This window comes from Mustela nivalis (genome assembly GCF_964662115.1).
Source record: "Mustela nivalis genome assembly, chromosome: 5".
Taxonomy (NCBI): Eukaryota; Metazoa; Chordata; class Mammalia; order Carnivora; family Mustelidae; genus Mustela; species Mustela nivalis.
In genome coordinates, this window is record NC_139024.1 from 26,087,561 (window position 1) to 26,103,255 (window position 15,695).

The following is a 15,695-nucleotide window of genomic DNA, read 5'->3' on the forward strand; positions in this document are numbered from 1 at the left end:
TGTTGATTTGTCTTTATCTAGATGTTTAATGACAGAATGTCTCCTTGTCCATTCTTTGTCTTGGTTTCAGCTGCTTGTGCAAATCAGCGCCCTGACCTCTTCGGTTGCGTTATTGCCCAAGTGGGAGTAATGGACATGCTGAAGTTCCATAAGTACACCATCGGCCACGCCTGGACCACCGACTACGGGTGCTCGGACAGCAAGCAACACTTTGAATGGCTTATCAAGTAAGTCTCAATTCATAACGATACATGTGGTACATGTCGTTAACGATTTGATACACTACTCAACCGTCAGAAGGAGAAGTGTTTCACTCTTTGTCCCTTTTGGGGTCTCCTATTTGCATATTATTTACTGCAGAAGTAGGGGAAGTGATGGGAATACCTATTTGTCTTCCTTGTTTTGATCTGGTCTTTAACAAAAACAACAAGCTGCAGAGATGTGACAGAATCCTAAGGATGTCCTCCCACCCCCAGATTCCTGTCCCCTGGTCTCTTCAAATCAGACACTAAGCTGAGTGCCACTGTGAAGGGACTTTGCAGATTAAATTAAGGTTACTAATCAGCTGACCTTAAAATAAGGCGATAATCCTGGATTACTGAAGTGGGCCTAGTCTAATGACAAACCCTGAAAGACAGAGCACTTTCTCCGGCTGGAGGCAGGGGATGCAGCAGAAAGGGAGGTCAGACTAGAAGCGGGAGAAGGACTGGCTCTGTCATTGCCAGCTTTGAAGATGGAGGAAGGAGGCTCTAGAACCTGAGAACGGCCCCCAGCCAACAGTCATCAAAGAAAGGGAGACCTCAGGCCAATAACCACATGGGAACGGAGTTCTGCCAACAGCCTGAATGAGTCTGGAAACAGATTTTTTTTTCCGCAGAATTTCCTGATAAGAGCCCAGCCAGCCAACACCTTGATTTCAGCCCTGAGACCCAGAGCAGAGAACCCAGTGAGGCAACCCAGACTTCTGGCTGACAGAACTGTGAGATAAGAAATCTGTGTTATTCTAAAAAGCTGCCAAACTTGGAGTAGTTTGTTACCATAGCAATCAAAAACTAATAGAAAAAGGTGTCAGTGTACTTTACGTCTGTGTATGGGATTTTAAGAAGGAAAGAGAGATATGTGCAGGTACATTAAATTTATTTTGTCCTCTCAGTATAACCATATCTATTTGAAACTGCAAATCACGTTATTAAAATATTGTACAACTGCATTCCTATCCTTCAGCTGCTCTGGCAAGACCAGTGGGAAAATGGCAGACATTTAGACTCTCGTGACCACAAGCTACATCTTTTCTGGCTGTTCCCTGTCTTCACTTCCCACGTGCAGGGGGTTGGGGACCGACATCAACAATTAGAACTGCCCGTGGCCCGTCCCAGTCTTCCCAGTCGACTCCACATTTCATTACAGTTATTTTTCCCATCAAGCTTTTTCTTTCATTTTCGGTGATTTTTGTGGATTTCAGCTCTTCAACTAAAATGACCAAAGTTTTATCTCTGAAATAACCTCATCGACAAATACCAGTAAAAGCTAAATAAGAAGCTGTCGTTCAAATTAACGTAAAGAAAATACACACTTAGGGAGTCTCATCTAAATTCAAAATACTGACCAAATTGTGTATCAAAGGCAACAAAATATTCAATGGAACCTAATACTTTTAAAATTAATTTGGGAAAGAAAAGTAACTTAATCTTCCTCTCAAGTTGTCTGTGGTATTCCTACTTTAGACTTTAGTTTTCCAACCCTGCGCTCATGGGGCTATATTCTCACCCCCGCTGCTCCCAGCAGAGTACAGTCGAGCCAGAGGGGCCCGAGTGGGCAGGAGCTGCTCAGACCCAGCAGCTTGTCCCATGAAGCACCGTCTGGAGCTTAAAGCCCTCCCCCTGCCCAGTGATGGAGCTGGATTTCCACGTTTGGGAATAGCTTGGATAAATTTTCTGCAGAAATTCTCAGTTTTCCAAACCTTTTTCCCCAAGAACTAAACTTGATCTAGAAGGCTGGGTTTGATCCAAGAACACTCTGAAATGAGATCAGAAAACCGATCCATTGCCACCCCCACCCTATCTATTGGGAGGCTGTACTCCAGAACGTTCTAGTCTTGACTTGATTAACTGAGCAGAAATTTTGATGTTTTTGATTGTTTGCCTGCCAAAATAAAACTCTCCTAAAATAGCCGATTATATTCAGTAAGACTGAACACTGAGAAACATGACGTCCATATTGAGTAAAATGTAAAGAAGAAAATCCAGAGACCCCCTCACTAACTACTACTATCAATTACTGTTTAATTCGACCAGACTTTTATTCTTAAAACCCTTTTGTTTCCGTACCTGAAAAGTTGTACTTGAGAAGGTGCCTCCCTGCTCCTCTACCAACTTTGTCACCATCACCTAAGGCCGTTTTCTTTCTGCCCAACCTCGAGAGCCAGCCAGAGGCCCAGACAGCATACAGGTTCTTCCTGGGACTGCCACGCTGAGCCTGCAGTAAATGTTTTATCGATGTAAAGGGGCAAAAAGTGGCCGTATGCTTCAACAAAAGAAAGGCTGGCACCAGTTATATCCACGGTCAGTGGCTTAAAGCCCATCTACTTGGTAGTAGTGAGAAAGTCGGTCTGAAGAATGCAGAACAGTTCAAGACGCAAGTGTGCACCTGCAGTTAGGGTTCTCTCAGCCCTGGGAGTTTCTCCTTTACCCAGCCTCCCAAAGCGGGAGCCACATCCGTGATGCAGCTCCCTAGTTTGCCGTAGTTCGGCCAGCTAGGACCTCCACAGCGCTTCATGCAGAGGCAGCGGTGGGCACCTGGATACTAGTTAGCCACAGTTATTGCTAGTGAAGTTAGGTGGTAAACCACAGGGCTTCCTGTGTCCACCCACCCACCCACCTTCCTTGATCAGCCCCGTGGACCCACCACTCTGCCTGTGCCGTCTGGCCCCACGAAACTGCCTTTGCCTTTCAGATACTCTCCGCTGCACAACGTGAAGCTCCCGGAGGCAGACGACATCCAGTATCCGTCCATGCTTCTCCTCACTGCCGACCACGACGACCGTGTGGTCCCGCTCCACTCCCTGAAGTTCATCGCTACCCTTCAGTACGTCGTGGGTCGGAGCCGGAAGCAGAGCAACCCCCTGCTTATCCACGTGGACACCAAGGCCGGCCACGGGGCCGGGAAGCCCACAGCCAAAGTGATAGAAGAGGTCTCAGATATGTTTGCGTTCATAGCGCGGTGCCTGAACATCGACTGGATTCCGTAAACGGACTCTCCCGCTCCCTCCTGACAGCCGCAGAAAACCTCAAGGGCTTTCACACCGTCCACACGGAGAAACCACTGGGCGTAATGCTTCCCCACACGGACACCGTTCCTGCACTCACAGACTGCAGTGGAACAGAACTGCTGCGGGAATTTTATCTTTTTTAGGCTTCTCCTTTTTAGCAAGCCCTTGGTGTTTTTTTTTTTTTCCACCCTGTGCAGGCACATGTTTAAAAAAAAAAAAAAAATTTAAAAGGCATGTTTGGATAAATAGCTAAGTGGCAGCCAACACATTGTGAATATTAGATTGCTGAATTCAGAGTCGTAGTCAGGCCTCCTTCATCTAGAGCACTCAGTGAAACCTGCTTCTATAACCATAACCAATATATCTTCGAATGCAAGAACTTTCTCATGAACAAGACCTCTTTGCAACCATAATAAATGTTATTTAAGAACGGAAGGCTTTGTTTCTGGTTCCTGTGTGGAAGGGCTCTCATTCTGGGTCATGTCACTTCTCTATTGGAATAAGCAGTTCGCCAAGCACCTGGGTGCCCCAGTGAAGGCACATGCCTTCGGCTCAGGTCAGGATCCCAGGATCCTGGGATTGAGCCCCACATCGGGCTCTCAGCTCTACGAGGAGCCTGCTTCTCCCTCTCCCTGCTGCTCTCCCTTCTTGTGCTGTCTGCCAAATACATAAATAAAATCTTCAAAAAAAGTAAAAAATAAATGTACACCACCCCCCCCTAAAAAGGAGTTCCTTCCATACACTTTAGTTTCCAAACAGTGAAACCCTAGAATATTAGCACTGAGAAGAAGGCGCATCCATTCCAGCTCCCGTGTTTATGGGGATGAAGCGATTAGAGGCAGCTCACAAGCTTCGGTATTAACTAATTAGCTGATCGTGGGAGCGAGGGCTCTTTTGATTTGGATACTTAATGCCGAAAAAAAAAAAATGGACCAGAAGCTTCAGATTATTAACCCATCAATCTGGTTACAAAGTATCCCTGGACATGTGAGCACCTGGCATATAAAACCCACATGAGTGAACGATCCAGATACATTTATCCAAACTTACCTTCAAATCAGAAATTTCAGCATTTCCCAAGCTATTCTTGCCCCACAGACTACTTAGAAACAGTCACACCTAAAACAGTGTTGGTCCCTTACCTTTGCCACCTTAAATGTTTTAAGAGGAGGATACACCATTCCTCCAACCACCGTTCATACAATCTCAAGACATTCAATCTCCTGAAATACTTCCTTTAGGCATCAGTTTGGGAAATGCTGATCTAATTTATGAAAAAACCGTTTCTTCTCCATCTTGCTTCAGATGACAAAAATAACTCCTCTCGATTATGTATGAAGTATCTTAACCTTTAAAAGGCTTAAAAGATTGCTTCATTGTTCCACTAACTTGTCCTTTTCCAGAGAAGTCCTGTCTTCCAAATCATACACATTTGTGCTTTTCTTCAGTGCTCTATGTCTCAAAATGTGGCCTGAAATCAGACACATGGTTTGCCGTCAAGTACATCACTACATATCAACAGAGAAGAAAGCTGGCTACTTTGGTTTTTCTCATCTAGAATCATGTATTCTAGTAAAGTGTCATTAAGTGCTGCCTACAGTGTGGCTGTCATTGAGCCTGGGATGCACGTGGTTGCCTCCCCGCTGCCACCCTACCCCAGAGGAAAGGGGTGCCCCGCCTATCTGCGCTCATGGAACCGGTATCACCGGTGCCGAGAGATGCAAGCACTGGCTAACCGCCACGTACATGCCGACCAGCATGGCAGGAAAAAAAAAAAAAAAAAACTTTTGCATAGGTGAGCTAGAGGCAGCCTTTTTCTTAGACCAGTGGTTAGTCTGAGATCCAGGCAGCTGAGTTGTTTCCACTCAGTCCAGAACATGTTCAAGCATGCACAGAATCTAGCCCTACTTTCCCACAGAGGTCTCCCACTGAGCAATAGAAAGTGAAAAGACACAGTGAGTAGGGGTTCAGCTTCAGGAAAAGTCACTCAGGCCCAGGTTCAAATCCCAACTCTCATCTTGTAGGTGGTAATTAGGAATAAACATTATAGTTCACTTAAAAAGTGCCCACCAGAGGGGAGGAGTCAAGATGGCGGAGAAGTAGCAAGCTGAGACTGCTTCAGCTAGCCGGAGATCAGCTAGATAGCTTATCTAAAGATTGCAAACACCTGAAAATCCATCGGCAGATCGAAGAGAAGAAGAACAGCAATTCTGGAAACAGAAAAACAACCACTTTCTGAAAGGTAGGACCGGCGGAGAAGTGAATCCAAAGCGACGGGAAGATAGACCCCGGGGGGAGGGGCCGGCTCCCGGCAAGCGGCAGAGCAACCGCGCACAAAATCAGGACTTTTAAAAGTCTGTTCCGCTGAGGGACATCAGTCCAGAGGCTAAACCGGGGCGAAGCCCACGCGGGGTCAGCGTGGCCTCAGGTCCCGCAGGGTCACAGAAGGATCGGGGGTGTCTGAGTGTCGCAGAGCTTGCGGGTATTGGAACGGGAAAGCCAGCTACAGAGACAGAGCCGACAGTAAGCTCACAGCTCGGTGTTACCTTGAACCGATCGCAGGCTCGGTGAGCTCAGAGCGCGGCCGGAGGTCAGGCAGACGGGAGTAACTGGGCGCTGTTCTCTGAGGGCGCACTGAGGAGTGGGGCCCCGGGCTCTCGGCTCCTCCGGGCCGGAGAACAGGAGGCCGCCATTTGTGTTCCCGTCCTCCGGAACTCTACGGAAAGCACTCAGGGAACAAAAGCTCCTGAAAGCAAACCCGAGCGGATTACTCACCCCGGCCCCGGGTAAGGGCGGTGTAATTCCGCCTGGGGCAAAGACACTTGAGAATCACTACAACAGGCCCCTCCCCCAGAAGATCAACAAGAAATCCAGCCGAGACCAAGTTCACCTACCAAGGAGTGCGGTTTCAATACCAAGGAGAGCAGCAGAATTCCAGAGGAGGAGAAAGCAAAGCACGGAACTCATGGCTTTTTTCCTGTGATTTTTTTTTAGTCTTGCAGTTAATTTAATTTTTTCTTTTTCATTTTATTTTTCTTTTTTTCTTTTTCTTCTCGCCTTCGGGTAAAATTTTTTTTTTTTTTAACTGTTACCTTTTTCTTTTTTAACTATTTTTTACTAGTTTATCTAATATATATTTTTTTTCTTTTTTACATTTTTCTCAGGTGTTTTCTTTTTTAAAAAAAAATTTTTTTTCTTTTCTTTTTTTTTCTTTCTTTCTTTTTGAACCTCTTTTTATCCCCTTTCTCCCCACTCACGATTTTGGATCTCTTCTAATTTAGTTAAAGCATATTTTCCTGGGGTTGTTGCCACCCTTTTAGTATTTTACTTGCCCCTTCATTTACTCTTATCTGGCCAGAATGACAAGACGTAAAAATTCAACGCAAAAAAAAGAACAAGAGGCAGTACCAAAGGCTAGGGACCTAATCAATACAGACATCGGTAATATGTCAGATCTAGAGTTCAGAATGACAATTCTCAAGGTTCTAGCCGGGCTCGAAAAAGGCATGGAAGATATTAGAGAAACCCTCTCGAGAGATATAAAAGCCCTTTCTGGAGAAATAAAAGAACTAAAATCTAACCAAGTTGAAATCAAAAAAGCTATTAATGAGGTGCAATCAAAAATGGAGGCTCTAACTGCTAGGATAAATGAGGCAGAAGAAAGAATTAGTGATATAGAAGACCAAATGACAGAGAATAAAGAAGCTGAGCAAAAGAGGGACAAACAGCTACTGGACCACGAGGGGAGAATTCGAGAATTAAGTGACACCATAAGACAAAACAACATTAGAATAATTGGGATTCCAGAAGAAGAAGAAAGAGAGAGGGGAGCAGAAGGTATACTGGAGAGAATTATTGGGGAGAATTTCCCCAATATGGCAAAGGGAACGAGCATCAAAATTCAGGAGGTTCAGAGAACGCCCCTCAAAATCAATAAGAATAGGCCCACACCCCGTCACCTAATAGTAAAATTTACAAGTCTCAGTGACAAAGAGAAAATCCTGAAAGCAGCCCGGGAAAAGAAGTCTGTAACATACAATGGTAAAAATATTAGATTGGCAGCTGACTTATCCACAGAGACCTGGCAGGCCAGAAAGAGCTGGCATGATATTTTTAGAGCACTAAACGAGAAAAACATGCAGCCCAGAATACTATATCCAGCTAGGCTATCATTGAAAATAGAAGGAGAGATTAAAAGCTTCCAGGACAAACAACAACTGAAAGAATTTGCAAATACCAAACCAGCTCTACAGGAAATATTGAAAGGGGTCCTCTAAGCAAAGAGAGAGCCTACAAGTGGTAGATCAGAAAGGAACAGAGACCATATACAATAACAGTCACCTTACAGGCAATACAATGGCACTAAATTCATATCTCTCAATAGTTACCCTAAATGTGAATGGGCTAAATGCCCCTGTCAAAAGACACAGGGTATCAGAATGGATAAAAAAACAAAACCCATCTATATGTTGCCTCCAAGAAACTCATTTTAAGCCCGAAGACACCTCCAGATTTAAAGTGAGGGGGTGGAAAAGAATTTACCATGCTAATGGACATCAGAAGAAAGCAGGAGTGGCAATCCTTATATCAGATCAATTAGATTTTAAGCCAAAGACTATAATAAGAGATGAGGAAGGACACTATATTATACTCAAAGGGTCTGTCCAACAAGAAGATTTAACAATTTTAAATATCTATGCCCCCAACGTGGGAGCAGCCAACTATATAAACCAATTAATAACAAAATCAAAGAAACACATCAACAACAATACAATAATAGTAGGGGACTTTAACACTCCCCTCACTGAAATGGACAGGTCATCCAAGCAAAAGATCAGCAAGGAAATAAAGGCCTTAAACGACACACTGGACCAGATGGACATCACAGATATATTCAGAACATTTCATCCCAAAGCAACAGAATACACATTCTTCTCTAGTGCACATGGAACATTCTCTAGAATAGATCACATCCTCGGTCCTAAATCAGGACTCAACCGGTATCAAAAGATTGGGATCATTCCCTGCATATTTTCAGACCACAATGCTCTAAAGCTAGAACTCAACCACAAAAGGAAGTTTGGAAAGAACCCAAATACATGGAGACTAAACAGTATCCTTCTAAAGAATGAATGGGTCAACCGGGAAATTAAAGAAGAATTGAAAAAAATCATGGAAACAAATGATAATGAAAATACAACGGTTCAAAATCTGTGGGACACAATAAAGGCAGTCCTGAGAGGAAAATATATAGCGGTACAAGCCTTTCTCAAGAAACAAGAAAGGTCTCAGGTACACAACCTAACCCTACACCTAAAGGAGCTGGAGAAAGAACAAGAAAGAAACCCTAAGCCCAGCAGGAGAAGAGAAATCATAAAGATCAGAGCAGAAATCAATGAAATAGAAACCAAAAAAACAATAGAAAAAATCAACGAAAGTAGGAGCTGGTTCTTTGAAAGAATTAATAAAATTGATAAACCCCTGGCCCGACTTATCAAAAAGAAAAGAGAAAGGACCCAAATAAATAAAATCATGAATGAAAGAGGAGAGATCACAACTAACACCAAAGAAATACAAACTATTATAAGAACATACTATGAGCAACTCTACGGCAATAAATTTGACAATCTGGAAGAAATGGATGCATTCCTAGAAACATATAAACTACCACAACTGAACCAGGAAGAAATAGAAAGCCTGAACAGACCCATAACCAGTAAGGAGATTGAAACAGTCATTAAAAATCTCCAAACAAACAAAAGCCCAGGGCCAGATGGCTTCCCAGGGGAATTCTACCAAACATTTAAAGAAGAACTAATTCCTATTCTCCTGAAACTGTTCCAAAAAATAGAAATGGAAGGAAAACTTCCAAACTCATTTTATGAGGCCAGCATCACCTTGATCCCAAAACCAGACAAGGATCCCACCAAAAAAGAGAGCTATAGACCGATATCCTTGATGAACACAGATGCGAAAATACTCAACAAAATACTAGCCAATAGGATTCAACAGTACATTAAAAAGATTATTCACCACGACCAAGTGGGATTTATTCCAGGGCTGCAAGGTTGGTTCAACATCCGCAAATCAGTCAATGTGATACAACACATCAATAAAAGAAAGAACAAGAACCATATGATACTTTCAATAGATGCTGAAAAAGCATTTGACAAAGTACAGCATCCCTTCCTGATCAAAACTCTTCAAAGTGTAGGGATAGAGGGCATATACCTCAATATCATCAAAGCCATCTATGAAAAACCCACCGCAAATATCATTCTCAATGGAGAAAAACTGAAAGCTTTTCCACTAAGGTCAGGAACACGGCAGGGATGTCCATTATCACCACTGCTATTCAACATAGTACTAGAGGTCCTAGCCTCAGCAATCAGACAACAAAAGGAAATTAAAGGCATCCAAATCGGCAAAGAAGAAGTCAAATTATCACTCTTTGCAGATGATATGATACTATATGTGGAAAACCCAAAAGACTCCACTCCAAAACTGCTAGAACTTATACAGGAATTCAGTAAAGTGTCAGGATATAAAATCAATGCACAGAAATCAGTTGCATTTCTCTACACCAACAGCAAGACAGAAGAAAGAGATATTAAGGAGTCAATCCCATTTACAATTGCATCCAAAACCATAAGATACCTAGGAATAAACCTAACCAAAGAGACACAGAATCTATACTCAGAAAACTATAAAGTACTCATGAAAGAAATTGAGGAAGACACAAAGAAATGGAAAAATGTTCCATGCTCCTGGATTGGAAGAATAAATATTGTGAAAATGTCTATGCTACCTAAAGCAATCTACACATTTAATGCAATTCCTATCAAAGTACCATCCATCTTTTTCAAAGAAATGGAACAAATAATGTTAAAATTTATATGGAACCAGAAAAGACCTCGAATAGCCAAAGGGATATTGAAAAAGAAAGCCAACGTTGGTGGCATCACAATTCCGGACTTCAAGCTCTATTACAAAGCTGTCATCATCAAGACAGCATGGTACTGGCACAAAACAGACACATAGATCAATGGAACAGAATAGAGAGCCCAGAAATAGACACTCAAATCTATGGTCAACTCATCTTCGACAAAGCAGGAAAGAATGTCCAATGGAAAAAAGACAGCCTCTTCAATAAATGGTGCTGGGAAAATTGGACAGCCACATGCAGAAAAATGAAATTGGACCATTTCCTTACACCACACACGAAAATAGACTCAAAATGGATGAAGGACCTCAATGTGCGAAAGGAATCCATCAAAATCCTTGAGGAGAACACAGGCAGCAACCTCTTCGACCTCTGCCGCAGCAACATCTTCCTAGGAACAACGCAAAAGGCAAGGGAAGCAAGGGAAAAAATGAACTATTGGGATTTCCTCAAGATCAAAAGCTTTTGCACAGCAAAGGAAACAGTTAACAAAATCAAAAGACAACTGACAGAATGGGAGAAGATATTTGCAAACGACATATCAGATAAAGGACTAGTGTCCAGAATCTATAAAGAACTTAGCAAACTCAACACCCAAAGAACAAATAATCCAATCAAGAAATGGGCAGAGGACATGAACAGACATTTCTGCAAAGAAGACATCCAGATGGCCAACAGACACATGAAAAAGTGCTCCATATCACTCGGCATCAGGGAAATACAAATCAAAACCACAATGAGATATCACCTCACACCAGTCAGAATGGCTAAAATCAACAAGTCAGGAAATGACAGATGCTGGCGAGGATGTGGAGAAAGGGGAACCCTCCTACACTGTTGGTGGGAATGAAAGCTGGTGCAGCCACTCTGGAAAACAGCATGGAGGTTCCTCAGAATGTTGAAAATAGAACTGCCCTATGACCCAGCAATTGCACTATTGGGTATTTACCCCAAAGATACAAATGTAGTGGTCCAAAGGGGCACATGCACCCGAATGTTTATAGCAGCAATGTCCACAATAGCCAAACTATGGAAAGAACCTAGATGTCCATCCACAGATGAATGGATCAAGAAGATGTGGTATATATACACAATGGAATACTATGCAGCCATCAAAAGAAATGAAATCTTGCCATTTGCGACAACATGGATGGAACTAGAGCGTATCATGCTTAGCGAAATAAGTCAAGCAGAGAAAGACAACTATCATATGATCTCCCTGATATGAGGAAGTGGTGATGCAACATGGGGGCTTAAGTGGGTAGGAGAAGAATAAATGAAACAAGATGGGATTGGGAGGGAGACAAACCATAAGTGACTCTAAATCTCACAAAACAAACTGAGGGTTGCTGGGGGGAGGGGGTTTGGGAGAAGGGGGTGGGATTATGGACATTGGGGAGGGTATGTGCTTTGGTGAGTGCTGTGAAGTGTGTAAACCTGGTGATTCACAGACCTGTACCCCTGGGGATAAAAATATATGTTTATAAAAAAAAAAAAAAAAAAAAAGAAAGGACAAATACCCAACTTTTGTAGCAGCATGGACGGGACTGGAAGAGATTATTATGCTGAGTGAAATAAGTCAAGCAGAGAGAGTCAATTATCATATGGTTTCACTTATTTGTGGAGCATAACAAATAGCATGGAGGACATGGGGAGTTAGAGAGGAGAAGGGAGTTGGGGGAAATTGGAAGGGGAGGTGAACCATGAGAGACTATGGACTCTGAAAAACAATCTGAGGATTTTGAAGGGGTGGGGGGTGGGAGTTTGGGGTACTAGGTGGTGGGTATTATAAAGGGCACGAATTGCATGGAGCACTGGGTGTGGTGAAAAATAATGAATACTGTTATGCTGAAAATAAACAATAAATTAAAAAACAATAGGATAAAAAATATATATATATATATAAAAAAAAAAAAAAGTGCCCACCAAAAAAAATTGGCCTCTAATTGGGAGTTCTCTTTCCTAAGCTAATTTTCACATCTAGATTTAAGCAGGACACCTGAGCCCACAAACGGAGGGTAGCTTTTCTAAGCCTTGAACACTAGAAGCATAGGAGGTTGGCTCCTTCCCAGATCTCCAGGGCCTTCCCTATTAGATGCCACCCTCCTCTATGTCCAATGCTCCACCCCTCTGCTCTGTCCTATCTTGGTCTATGGTGTTTGGGGGGCAGGGTGGGGAAGCTGCACACTTTGTACAGGTAGTCTAACTTGCCACACAGGCCACAGTATTTGCTACCATAGTGAAATAAAGTCAAATTTCTGACTGTTAATGCATACACATCTGGAAGAGTTTAAAAGGTGGCAATTACGGTTTCCTAATACTCCCACTAAAACTTAGCCAATTACATAGAAATGGTGCTGCGGGCTGGAAGGTTAAATTTCAGCTAAGAAAGCTTGTCACCAATCTGTCTGTATCTGAGCCAGCCTCGGGGAGTTCCCCAGGACAGAACATACAGCCATTGCCCAGAAAGGTCACGAAGACTCAGAGGGGTGAAGGACAGGAGGGAAAGCTGTGAGCGGTCTAAAAAAGCATAGGTCAGACTGGAATGGGGTGGTCAGGCCAACAGGATGAGGGCTGGAGCCAATGAATAAGGAATATTTAGCCATGTTCATCCAGTCATTCCAGGGGCTGGGGGTAGAAAATAAAGCCCTGTCTTTGTGAAGTTGACACTCCAGAAGGAGACAGATGATAAATGATTTTACTGAGTCCCCTGTGCCATCCAGCCCTTAACACTCGGCGTATGGCTGTTTGTCCTCAAGCAACCTTACAAGCCACATGCTACCCTTCCCCTAATCTGGCAAAGGCCCAAGTTCCCCAGCCAGGAAGCAGGGCAGTAACCCCAGTAGCTGACCCCTGGAGTCTGCACTCTTACCCACTGGTGTACTAATAAGATAATAAACAAGAGGGCTCTCATTCCAAACCATGACACAGGAAAGTCCTGAACTTACCTCCTCCCACAGATGCACTGAATCTACAGCTATAAACAGAACATTTTCTGGAAGAAACAAAAACTAGTTGAGCAACTCCTACAAATTGGGCAAATGAGAAAAAAGCCCACATTGAGACAGGAGAAGCTGAGATCCAATCTTCCCATAAGCACCCTATACCCCCAGCATGGCCAACACAGTCACGAAGGAACTCACAACTCAGAGCTTCTCCCTGAGGAGTGAAGGGTCTGGACCCCACATATGGTACCCCAACTTTTAAGACCTGCCTCTAAGAGACGAGCCCCCCAAAACATCTAGCTTTGAAAACCAATGGGTTTTGTGTCCATGAGACCCACAGGCTATACCAAACTGAGAAACACTTTCATTTTCTGTAGTCTACTCACATTTTTTATTTGAAGGATTAAAAGTTCATGAGAATATAGAACTTTCAAATCATTTAAGATCTCTCTTAGCAACTTTCAAATGTACAGTATATTATTATTAACTAGAGGTACCATGCTGTATGTGACATCCCCAGAATGAATTTTTAACTGGAAATTTGTACCTTGTGACCTCTTTACCCACTTCACCCACCAGAGAAGTAGTTCTTAAAGGGCTCATGCAGACTGAGCTACCCCCACTACCCAATCCCCCCACCCCACCCCCCGCCAGACCTCAGCAGAGAGGCAGCCAACTGAAAAGTGTCCAGTCTTCCTATGAAAGACACCTGCTTGCTCATCTGAAAAATCTGACCTGAGGGAGGGGCAGGTTTCTAACTTAACACACATCTATCATCCTTCTGAAATACTCTAAAGACCAGAGGGGTCAATGGGAGCCATCTGCACACTCTCCCTCTGCCCCCGTCCTGGTCCCTAGTATTTCCGGGAAAGGCACTTAAGCACACAGCTAGTGCCCTAGTTTGGGCAGCTGCCACCTCAGGGACATCCCTTGAGCACTGGCTCTGGTGGCCAGTGGGACTTACATTCATGGGTCCCCTATGACGGCAATGAACGGAGAAACAGTTTCTTACCGGGTCCCTCCTCGCCAGGGCACAGCTTGGAGACAGCAGTCTGAAATGGACCTCCAGTATTTCTGCAAAAGAGGCCTATTAGCTTAGCTTCAGATCTGTGGCCCAAGGGGCAAACTACCCATTAAAAACACTTCTAAGGGCCAACAATAATCCCCACCAGAGACCAGGGAGGCTGGCAGGGATCATCATCGTGCTCCCTCTGTCCCACCTGAGGTCATCAGGGTTTCCAGCATTTGTGGCCATACAACATCCCTTGAGAGCCTAGGTCTGGTGGCCAGAGGGGCTTGTGTTCACAGGGCTTATGTTTGTGTTAATGGAACAGTAACAAACACAGAAACAGTTCTTAACAGGCTATTATCCCAAGGCTCATACAGAAGCAGAACACAGAAATGCCCATCTCCCAGTCTTGCCCTGAAAGAGATATGTTTGCATGCTTTAAAAAATGCTGTCTAAGTGTCTGGCTTCCAATCACCCTGAATGTATATGCTGACCAAGATATTCCCCTTTGGGACACTGGATAGATCTTGGTAAACCCCCACCAGGAGAAGCCACTAAGACTAGAGTAAGCTGCTTAAACAATCACAGAGGTTTGGGAGACGGCCAAGAGCTAAGGCAGGGTTGAGTGATAAGGTTCATCTCCTACATGAGGTCACACTTTCAAAACTGGGAGAGGTGGCTATTTAAATAATAGATTTAAAGGAAAACAACAGAGATTCAAAGAAAAATGAAGAAACAAGAGTATCTTCCAAACAAAAGGATACGATAAAACCTTAGGAAAAGCCCTCAATGAATAGGGATAAATAATTTACCTGATAAAAAAGTTCAAAGTAACAGTCATTAAGTTGCTCACCAAACTTGGAAGACAAATGGATGAACACAGTGAGAACTTAAAAAAGGAGAAAATATAAGATAGTACCAAATAAAAGTCACAGAGATGAAAAATACAGTATCTACACTAAAAAAGACACTAGATCATTCAATAGCAGACTAGATAAAGCAGAAGAAGGAATCAGTAGCCTTGAAGACAAGGTAGTGGAACTCATCCAATCAGAGAAGCACAAAGAAAAAAAGAATGAAAAACTTCAGGGACTTATGGGACAAGATCAAGCAGACCAACTTTAACTTCATAGGGGTTGCAGAAGAAGAGAGAAAGAAAAGGAGTCCAAAATCTTATTTGAATTATGGCTGAAAGCTTCCCCAATCTGGGGAAGAAACAAACAACCAAATCTAGGAAGCCCAGAGAATTCTAAAAAAGATGGACCCAAAGAGATCCACAGAATTAAACTATGAGAGATAAGGGGAGAATCTTAAAAAGCAATGGGAGGAAAACACCTTGTTTCATACAAGGGAACTCTCATAAATCTATGAGCATATTCTCATATTCAGGCCAGAAAAAAGTGACATAATATATTCAAAGTGCTGAAAGGAAGTGCCAATTAAGAGTATTCTATCTGCCAAAGTTGTCCTTCAGAATTGAAGGAGACATTAAGAGTTTTCCAAACAAGCAAAAGCTGAAAGAGTTCATTG

General features: G+C 43.2%; 1 protein-coding gene across 1 annotated transcript in view; it reads left to right on the forward strand.

Moving 5' to 3' along the window:
* PREP (prolyl endopeptidase) overlaps positions 1 to 3,703 on the forward strand; it is a 112,215-nt gene extending 108,512 nt beyond the window's left edge. The window contains exons 14-15 of the mRNA XM_082730540.1: positions 71 to 227; positions 2,953 to 3,703. Of these exons, the coding sequence (XP_082586666.1) occupies positions 71 to 227; positions 2,953 to 3,247 (452 nt within the window). The 3' untranslated portion in view covers positions 3,248 to 3,703. The remainder of the gene's footprint in view (positions 1 to 70; positions 228 to 2,952) is intronic.
* The last annotated feature ends 11,992 nt before the right edge of the window (positions 3,704 to 15,695 follow it).